The sequence below is a fragment of the Mytilus edulis genome, chromosome 5 (genome assembly GCF_963676685.1).
Source record: "Mytilus edulis chromosome 5, xbMytEdul2.2, whole genome shotgun sequence".
Taxonomy (NCBI): domain Eukaryota; kingdom Metazoa; phylum Mollusca; class Bivalvia; order Mytilida; family Mytilidae; genus Mytilus; species Mytilus edulis.
The window spans coordinates 30,081,320-30,092,228 of NC_092348.1; the positions used below are offsets into that span (position 1 = coordinate 30,081,320).

Here is a 10,909-nt window from a genome sequence, read left to right on the forward strand (position 1 = left end):
ATGTGTCAAAGCGACAACAACCCGACCATAGAGCAGACAACAGCCGAAGGCAACCAATGGGTCTTCAATGTAGCGAGAAACTCCCGCACCCGTAAGCGTCTTTCAGCTGGCCCCTTAAAAAATATGTATACTAGTACAGTGATAATGGACTTCATACTAAACTCCGAATTATACACAAGAAACTAAAATTAAAAATCATACAAGACTAACAAAGGCCAGAGGCTCCTGACATATATATATACATATATATGAACAAGAAAAGTATAAGTAAATTGAAGAATAATCAAAACACTTCTAGTTTCAACCTTTATTCATTGATAAATAGAAAGATAAACATTTAACACAGAACAGAGACGATGTATAACATTAACATAACATAGCAATAAATATATATTATCACAGCAAAAATAGTGGTACAAAAATATAATTCTTAAAGAAAGACAAAATAGTTGTGTCTGCTCAGTTATGGCCCTTTATTCACTTTCCGGCAATTTCTCAATTAAGTTTCTTTTAATGCCCACTTAGAAACTTAGTAAGATCTTGCAGTTTGACCTTATAAATGTAACAGATTTACCCTTATTTTCAGATCTTTTTAAAGCTTATATTTCAGATCCTTTTAAAGCAAATATTTTAGAATGTAAAGCTAGTCATGTGATTAGGTCATGTGGTTTTCTTTGTACTGGTACTTTCAAAGCTCAATATAATATCTTCCAGTTTGTCATGTGAGACGACGCTGTTCTGGTCTGCAGCTTTACAGATCTCTGAGACAACAACATTAAATATATCAGATCTATCAGCGTACACGTGATGCCCTGCATCTGGGATTTTCTGAAATGAAAAAGATTTTGTATGACTTAGACAAATTATAAACCAAAAGACATCTAGATATTAACATATAGTCTTTAAAAAGGACAAGTGGATATTTAATACACATATCAAAATGATAAATCAAAATATGAATTGCCTAGAGTTTTACAGTTGTGAATAAATCTAAAGTACAATAAAGATAAGTTCAGAGATAACACACAAGTCTGTGTTTAAAATTATTTAACCCTGCACTCTAATATCGGCCACTGTGCATCGGATAATATTTTATACAGCAATTTCGTAAACTGTACAGGCAGAAACGATGTGTTCTTTTTCAAAAAGAGATGCCTGAATAACTGCATAATAATCAGCAATAGTGAGACTTAATATACATTAAGCTCTTCGGGTGAAACTAAAAACATTTTCAGTAACATCTACAGGATGTTTGTACAAGAAATAAAATAGTTAAATCCAAACATGGAAGCATCAAAATATAATAAAGAAATTGCACAGAATTTGAGTAGACTTGGGAGGACATGAAAGAGTTAACTATGTTGACCTAATATAACACTTAAAAACAATATAAATTAGATAATGAAAAGGAAGCCCAATCCAAAACAGTCCTTCGAAAATGGATAAAAACAACAATTTTAACTTTAAACTAGATTTTTTAGGGAAATTTCACTTCTGACCTTTCAAAGCTGACTTTGTGGTTTGGGCTTTGTTCATTGTTGAAAGTTGTACGGTAACCAATAGTTGTTATAGTTTCGGTATTATTTGGTGTCTTCTAGAGAGGTGTCTCATTGGCAATCATACCACATCTTTTTTATATTTGTAGGAAAAAAACTCTTGATGTTAGTCTTTATATTTACCTGTACAGTAACATAACTAGAATCCCTTGCCGTCTGTACTTGGTACCCTGCTGTTTTATCCATCCAGGACTCAGATCCATACAATATAGACACTGGTAATTCCTTTGGTAAATTGACAGCCCTGTTTATCATAGGATTTTTTGCCCAAATGTATGGTCCAAGACTTATACTCTTGAATGCAATCTCGCCACTGGAACATAAAATATGTTTAATGAACTTTCTAGCCACCAAGCACTATAAATTCAAAATCAATAATATCATTTGTGTATTATAATGCAAATCTTCAAAGATGAAAAATTATGTTTATCTAAATAATGCTATAATTATGTATGTTGTAGATGAAGTTTTAATCATTTCCATATTCATTCATTTGCAGCATATATTTTTTTACGTTAATAGAAAGTAGTATGTATATGTTTTTTCTTGTCTCTCTAAGACTTTTATATCTAGCGCCTTAGGGTTTCGTATATTAACATGTTACTTTTGTACTACAGTGAAAAAAAATGAGAGTTTTGTACTAATTAGTTGTAATGTGATGTCACAATCATGCTATTACATCTTAGAATACTCTCAAGCATTTGAATCACCATGTAAGGAAAACGTCAAAAACTCTACATACTAAATTAAATATAGAAAACAACCCAATGTTTGAAAATTACAATACCATAGATTGCTATTACCTTGGAGTTCTTGCGTTACAATGATAGATGTAATTACTGACGGTATCGTCCGTAAGGGCATCAGCAAACTTGTTCTGGATATCAGATCTAAATTTCTTCACCAATCCAGGACCTGAAAATTGAAAAAATTTCTCTGTTTTCATATTTAGATAAAGTTTCAGTAATAATCAAGATATCGACACATAATTGTCCTTTATTTCCAAAATGCTATTTTATTCTTAAAGTGAAAAATGCGCAAAATAAGATATATGCTATTAGCATTTGAAAGTGTTTTTTAATTACGATACTTAGAAAAATCTCTTAGCTTAATAGTAGAAAAATTGCTGAGTGGCCTAATTTATATTACATACCAAATGGTCCTGAAGCCCGTAGAAAAGACATCGGGTAAAATAGACTTCCGATTCCAAGTAAGATTTTGTATCGTGTCGGCATCTGTGTTTCTGGTGGCTTTTCGTGATATCCCCAGGGATCTGTTGGTATTAAATGCTGAATTCGTTCTGGGTATTTCAATGCATATGATGTACTAAGATATCCACCTAAACTATGCCCAAGTAAAATAAACTTCTCCAGTTTCATTTGCTTTCTCCATTCTTCAATGGAGTCTACAAATTGGTCCTCTGCCACATCTGTTTTTGTACTTAATGTTGGTCTAGAACTTTTACCAAAACCAATGAGATCAAATGCATATACGGGTCTATTTTTCGATAGTTCTGTTAGATTTTTGGCCCATAGTCCAATACCACCTCCCATTCCGTGTACTAGAACTAAAGGTGTTCCACTATGATTTTCGTTAATAGATATTGTCCATAATTGATGTTTCGGATTTGAAAGTTGGACAAATCTCGTGGTGTATGGAATTTTCAAATACGCTAAAATGAATTAGGAATAAATGGTTAATTGTTAAATTTCTTTAGAACAAGCTGATGTTAAAGAAATGTAATCATATAAACTTTAGCATGTTTAAACCAGGATAACACATTAATTTTTATAAAATACATATAAACATTTTGGCAGTATAAATATATTAAATGCAAAAGAAACGTGTTGAAATTCCAATGTTTGCATTGCATGAAAACAATTTACAATTAATCAAAAAATTAAGTGAAAGAGATACAGTTGGGATATATAACCATCACCTATGTCACAATCGCCCCAAAGAGGAAACATTTAAGGGGATAAAGCAAGTTATAAATTGTATCGCATCTCTACGCCCGATAAAATTGTAATGATCGTGCCCTAACTGTAGTCTCAAACCTAGATCTGCGCCCAATAGAGGGGGTGTCATCAGAGACATATATAAAGTATTATATGCATGTATCTGGTGCCATGCATTAATTTGATTGATTGATTGATAAAAAAAATTGCACATAAAAATATAATTGGTGCAGATAACTTGTGATTCGCATTTTCTGAACGGCACACACTAGCTTTAGTCCACGCAATATTTTTTTATTCAATGTATCGTACCTTTTAGTAGTTTTTCTTCCACTTCAGCTAATTTTGCCTTGGATGTTGGCCTCCATTTCGGTAACTTTCTACAACTTTGTTCTGGCTGCTGACAATGGCTGTTGTAGATGAAAAGGAGATACATCAATGGTTATACATTTTCAGATAAGAAGCACGGATCATGTGAATCAGAAAATGTAGTGCTTTCATTATAATATGTAACATCATTTGCTTACATGTTCTATAAAATCTCCAGGCCCCTACTATATGTATGGAATATTATGTTTAAAACGTTTACCGTTTATATAAATTATTTTAAAACGCATTGATCATACATATAGAAACATAATATCAACTGTATTGCCATGAGTCATCGAATACCATGTATCGATAATTAAGTTTTTTTGTACTGAAATGGTAACTATAAAAATTAACTAGTTTTCAGATATACAGTATTAAAGTTGTTTTAGCTTTGCCATGTAGCTTTTGTTTAAGCAAATAATATAAGCCAGAATGTACAAAATAAAGACCTACAGTGAGCATTACGATTTATTAAATAGTTTCTTAGACATTTTAGAGGGAGCTCAAAATTTGTATAGTCTGCAATAAGAGGCCATGATAATATTTGTGACTTTCCACATTTTACGGTTTCAAACAAATTAGACATGGCCCTGTCTGAAATCTTGTCAAATAAAACAGAGAAAAAAATCAGAAAGTATTGATTAACCTTCATTGAGAATGCTCTGAAAGACTTGCAAAAATGCATTAGTAGATGCGAAGCTTAAAAACCCAACCCTGAACTTAAAACGATTTTTTTCTGCTTATTTTTATCATATTTCTGTACTATTTTTTTATTTATTATTATTAACACGACATAGTATTAGACAGACTCAGTTTGTTCTAACTGCAATATAGTCTGACCAATATATATACATTTACTTCCCCAGATATAGTTATCTTGCGATTATATAGACATATGCCATGTTAAACAAATACCACTGTTCGTCGTTCCAAATATGAAGTATGAAAGAAACTAAAAGTTGTAATAGTGTCGTGGAAATAGGAGAAACTTTTTAAAAGTATTCGTCAAAAAACTAGGCTTATTATTTATATTGTTTTACAATGCAACATTTCTTCAATATAGGACACAGTTGAAAACGCAAAATATCACCGTATTCTGCATGTTTTCAATTGTCAAAAAAATATTTTGATAAATTAATCTCTCTTAAATAGAGAAAAGCACTTAATCTGTAATCAATATGCTCAATAGCCCTTAAAGTTCTGATGTGCAGGTCATGGACCGATTTAGATGAAAACTTTTAATAAAAAGAAATGTGGGAGTAAACATACATTTTTTTAAATGTGACATCAACCTAACCTGACCTAATCATGTGACATCAACCTAACCTGACCGGCCTAATCATGTGACATCAATCTAACCTGACCTAATCATGCTAATGTGATATTAAACTAACGACAAAAATAATGAAAGAACATCGAGAGGATAACATACAGTTTTCAACAATAGACATGGGTCTAAATTTCAACAAAAACATTTAAAGGTCTGTCGTTACTGAGACAAAATTATCCAAATAACATGATCATTCAAGACATGGCGGAACATCGGGAAAATATAAAAATCTATTTTCATATTTTAGCGTTTTTCTTGGATATGCCGGTTAATATAAATCTACTACAAAGTAACAGGTAAAATGTTGGTTTTTTTTATCAATTCCTAGACTTTCCACAGCAGACATCAGATGTATGCAAAATTAATTGAAATTAAAAAGAAAACAAAAAATAACGGATTTTAAAGAAAATGGGGCAGTGCTAATAATTGTCATGTGTCAAATATACATATAAGTTCTGGAACATGCAATTAATTCTCCATTGGATCTTTTGATTTCCAAATAGTTACAAAATTTTAAGCAACTTTATATTAACTAAATTACACTTTCTACAACTTTAATTACTTCTGGTTACTTGCTTCTTAGTTATAGTCATAATTCGAGAGAAGCAGCAAATCAGTCAACGTTCTCTGCAAATCCTTGAAGATGACGACAAATGTTCATTTCTCTACTCTTCTCTCTCATATTTTTACCAGCTAAATGTATAATCGTGATCGTTGTCACTTTTATTTCTGGCTTGCTTTGTGTGGACGTGAAACAACAACCCCACTTTTTTTTTGCTTCTTCTTTTTTTTTTTTTGCTTTTCAGAGGCCCCTCATGGGTTTTTTGATTATGTGATTACTTGGCCGTTTTTTTAATGATTATTTGATTATTAACATGTAAGCCAAATATTTCATGATTATTTGATTACCTAGGATTGTATTTTTAGTTTATGATTATTTGATTACTAAAGATAAGCAAATATTTAATGATTTTGTGATTATATTGGCAAAAAAATGGTGATTATGTGATTACTAGGACCCCCCCCCCCCCCCATGAGGGGCCTCTTTTCACGATCCACATTCATATCGTTTTGTAAAACGTGGACGAAAAACGAGCAGTCATATTTATCTTAATTTTACAATATTTTTGTTAGGGGCATTTTTTATTCAGTTACCGTGATTAGAAACATATACATATTGATTGTTAGATATACTGTTCCCAGGTTACATTTTTTTTATTTCTTTAATATAGTGCAAGTATACCAGCTTCCTAATACTGATACTGAATTATACAATTATCCGAACAACTGAAGATAATTGATTATCCTAAAAAAAATCATCAAGATATTTCATACGCATCGAATAATATAAAGGTATTTTAATTACCAATAATGAAGCGAATAACTAATAACAAATCAGTTGATCCATAATCAGTGTAAATGTACTGAATGTACTATGATGTTGTACGACTTGTACGATATTTTACTTACTGTGCCGGTTCTGCATTGTTAGTTGGTAGGTCTGTTACTTGAGTTTCCATGCTGAAAACTGACTATAAAATTAGGTATATTGTTTTATTTAATCCATGAAAAATATTCAGAAGTGAATGAAATTGAGTCATCAATATTAGGTAGAACGATCAAAATATAGAGCGTAGATTTCGACTCGCCGGTGACAATTATAACAATAAGCCGTTAAAAAAGACCGCTTGTGAATGTTAGTACACGGGGACTCGGTTTAACGGAAAGATATCTTTTAGTATAAATATATTGCTAGTATTATGCTCGGTATTATGGGCCAAGTGTTAAAAGATGCATACCCACCGATTGAAAAATAAACTTTTTACTCAGTTATGGAAACATGTTATGATAAATTCAACGTATGTATTAACCATTACTCGGTTAGAAATCGCAATTTTATTCGAAATGATAATTAAGTTATGATCGTATCTCAGTGTGTTTAATTAACTTGCGTATAATGATTTTCGGACTGTCCAATTGACCTGATGTGTATAACGATCAGGAAGTGCAGTGGCGGATCTAAAAAGGGGGTGGGTCCGGGGGTTTCAACCCCTCTTTTTTTGGACGTTCAATGTAATTGAATGGCCATTGGGGACATATAGTTGGAATCTCCCTTTCTTTAGTCGGGCCTGTAGTGGTACACATTTTGTACAGCAGCTACAAATAATGATGTTCCATTGCAATTTTGGTTATTTCCAAACATTTCGTGACTTGTGTCTTACCACTAGGTCGACAGTACAGTTGGTGAGCACACGCCCCAGACAAGTTTTGTTCATACTTTTTAAAAGTAACAACGCTGTGTTTGAAACAACCTAGTTTGTCCCATGTGCTGGTTTGTTTAGTCCCAGTTGATATCCGATAGACCCATGTCAACGTTTTGGCAGTGTTATTCTAAGACTCTCACCTGTGTGACTTTATATTATTAGTTAAGGTTTATTATATGAATTTCATGTAAAATACTGTATGTTGTAACAATTATATACTAGTATGTTATATGTATATGTCCCCCCCCCCCTCCTGGGGACCGAATTTGGGAAATAAAATATCTTCTCCAATTTTGACAAATACTTAGGTTAGTGCAGTTCCAGTTTTTTTGTGTTCGGGTAAATTAAAAAAGCAAAAGCAGCCCCCTTTCTCTCTCTTTAAACCTGTTAATAGGGCTATATTCAAGCACATCCACTCACGAATATTTCAAACTTTGTTATGCAATCTTTTAGAACTTAGCATTTAGGGTGATGGCTAATCCAGGAAATGTGCACCAAACGCAGAACCCCCGTTTTTATACGCCCGTCGTCTTTTAGACGGGACGTATTATGGTATACCGTTGCCCATCCGTCCGTCTGTCCGTCCGTCGTCCACACTTCGGACAATAACTCAAAAAGGCTTTCACCAATGCCCATGAAACTTAAGTAAATTGTTTATATCTATTAACGTAAACTCCCTTTCGTTTTTTTTTTAAATTTCAGATTTTAAGTTTTGGATTTATGGGGCTTTATTCATTAAAAAAAAGGGGGATTTTCAACACTTCGGACAATAACTCAAAAAGGCTTTCACCAATGTCCATGAAACTTTGGTGAATTGTTTATATATATTGATGTAAGCTCCCTTTCAATTTTTATAAATTTCAGATTTTAAGTTTTGGATTTATGGGGCTTTATTCATAAAAAAAGGGGGATTTTCAACACTTCGGACAATAACTCAAAAACGCTTTCACCACTGTGCATGAAACTTAACTGAATTGTTTATATCTATTGACGTAAGCTCCCTTTCAATTTTTATAAATTTCAGATTTTAAGTTTTGGATTTATGGGGCTTTATTCATAAAAAAGGGGGATTTTCAACACTTCGGACAATAACTCAAAAAGGCTTTCACCAATGTCCATGAAACTTTGTTGAATTGTTTATATCTATTGATGTAAGCTCCCTTTCAATTTTTATAAATTTCAGATTTTAAGTTTTGGATTTATGGGGTTTATTCATAAAAAAAGGGGGATTTTCAACACTTTGGACAATAACTTAAAAAGGCTTTCACCAATGTCCATGAAACTTTGGTGAATTGTTTATATCTATTGATGTAAGCTCCCTTTCAATTTTTATAAATTTCAGATTTTACATTTCCGTGTTATGAATTTTTATGCTTAAAAAATGGGGGATTTTCCAATTTTGGGACAATAACTAACACTTTCACAAAATTTTATGCAACTTTGATAAATTGTTTATATCTATTGACATAAGCTCCCTTTCCATTTTTATAAATTTTAGATTTTACGTTTTCTTAAGTAATAAATTGTTATACTTAAAAAAGGGGGATTTTATGAAACTTTGGTGAATATATTAATGTAACATCGCTTTTGATTTGTAGTTGATCATATAAATTCATTTAAAACATAAAAGACAAGTTAAAAGAGCAACGGGCGTATCATGCGCTAAAGCGCAGCCCTTTATTTAACTATGAAATGAGCATCCTTTCCCCTTGTCCGAACTTAATATATTCTTGAAATTAACTGGTAAGATATGACGGAAATGTTTTAATATATATAAATTGCATCCTTTATACAAAGCTCGTGTTATAAATCTTGTGAAGTTTCCATCCCTTTGGGTTAGTAGAAGAATTCATACTCGCTCATTTTTTATACAAAACTGAGATTCACTGAAATGAACGAAATTGTGTAGAGTGCTCATGTTCGAGATGACGAAATGGACAAACTTCATTCAGAGACGAATAGAGGAGGAAATACCATTGGTGTTTCGCTCTATAGCCGAGTGGCCCACGGAGAGGAAACTTATGGTATTCATATGGTACAGAAATCAGGGATTTATAATAATAAAGGGGGAGGCTATAGCCGGGGTTCAACATAGATGATAGAGTCCTGTCCTCTGGGAAATATGTCTGTTTTGTTTTTAAGACCATACATTCAGAGTATGTATAATGTATTGAAAACCCAGACTAATCGTATATATGTGCCCAAAGAAGTTGCATAAATAAAATCCCAAAATGACATGGACATCAAAACCTTAATAAAATATTGAATGATACAGTCAAGCATGCACGGGTTAAGACCTTCCAAAAGTATAATCTCAAATAGAGTAATAAGCGTTTGATGTTTTCATTTTTGTCAATTGGTGAGATAAATGTTGAATATGTTATATTATGCTGTCAACCTATGTTGCCACATTTTTACAAAAGGTTCTTTTCGATAAAGATCTATCATTTATACTGAGTGACATTTACTATTGGTGCAAATAAAATGTCGGTGTTTTTTTGGCGCAAATGAAATATACTTTTGTGGCGCAAGTGAAAGGTCATTTTGTTGGCGCAAATGAATTGTCAAAATGTATAAAAGCCAAAAAAAAAGGCACTGGAAATTTCTAATGTTACATCTCTGTTTGGTAGCATAATATGATTTATATTTAATGTCATGGATCTATTAATGAGGGTCATTAATGTCATGTATCTATGTAAGTCGAACACATGGGATGATGGTCTCTTTTAAAGGCACACACAGACTGTCGTGTCGCTGATATTGGTACCTTTTTTGATTGTCAAATATATCAATAGGACACGGATGGGGTAAAAAAAAATTGTGGGCAGGGATTAAGATTAGTTGTAATAACTTGTTTACCAATCCACTATAAACAAATCTGTTGAAACAGAAATCAATAAGTAGAAATCAATGTCAATGGGTAATAAATGTGCATCGTCTGCAAAGAAGTCTTTAAACATTTTTAACGTTTTCTTTGTCTATAATATTTATGATCTATGATATGGTTAACGCGTAAATAAGATGTCACGATAGCTAGGGTTGTTATATTCCTCAAAAATATAAATGGACAAGGATTTTGTACACTTTATAAATCACTATATATGAACTTTTAACGGCTACAGTCGGACGACAGTTTATCCGTGCCAAGTATGGATGAAATCCCTGAGATAGCTCGATAAATTCCATATAGCATACATGCAAACAGTTGCTTCCTGAAGACACTCACAACCTTTTTTCTCTTTCTCTTCAGTCTCTATTGTTTTTGGGTTTATTTTGGAGGGGGCGTCGTTTCATTTTCAGTGTTTCTGTTAAAGTTTTGTTATTTTCTATTTTATTTCAGTTATTCTAATTTGTTTTGTTGTCTTTGTAGATTGTTTATTTGTGTTCTAATATAAGAAAAAAAAGTGTTTTTTTTCTAAAAGTAAATAA

The 10,909-nt window shown here is 32.2% G+C and overlaps 1 protein-coding gene across 1 annotated transcript; it reads right to left on the reverse strand.

The window, feature by feature from the left end:
• Positions 1-292: 292 nt before the first annotated feature.
• On the reverse strand, positions 293-10,741 carry LOC139523402 ((Lyso)-N-acylphosphatidylethanolamine lipase-like). The gene is made up of 6 exons (XM_071317427.1): positions 6,687-10,741; positions 3,827-3,924; positions 2,710-3,228; positions 2,360-2,471; positions 1,680-1,869; positions 293-828 (listed from the first exon to the last, which is right to left on the reverse strand). Exons 1-6 carry the CDS (start codon positions 6,734-6,736, stop codon positions 661-663), a joined length of 1,137 nt encoding a protein of 378 aa, XP_071173528.1. The 5' UTR covers positions 6,737-10,741; the 3' UTR covers positions 293-660.
• Between the last annotated feature and the right edge of the window lie 168 nt (positions 10,742-10,909).

Coding starts and splice junctions, on each gene's coding strand:
- LOC139523402 (XM_071317427.1), bottom strand. CDS start 6,736: ATGGAAACTCAAGTAACAGACCTACCAACTAACAATGCAGAACCGGCA. Junction 3,925..6,686: donor AACAATGCAGAACCGGCACA/GTAAGTAAAATA, acceptor CATCTACAACAG/CCATTGTCAGCAGCCAGAAC. Junction 829..1,679: donor CTAGTTATGTTACTGTACAG/GTAAATATAAAG, acceptor TTTTCATTTCAG/AAAATCCCAGATGCAGGGCA.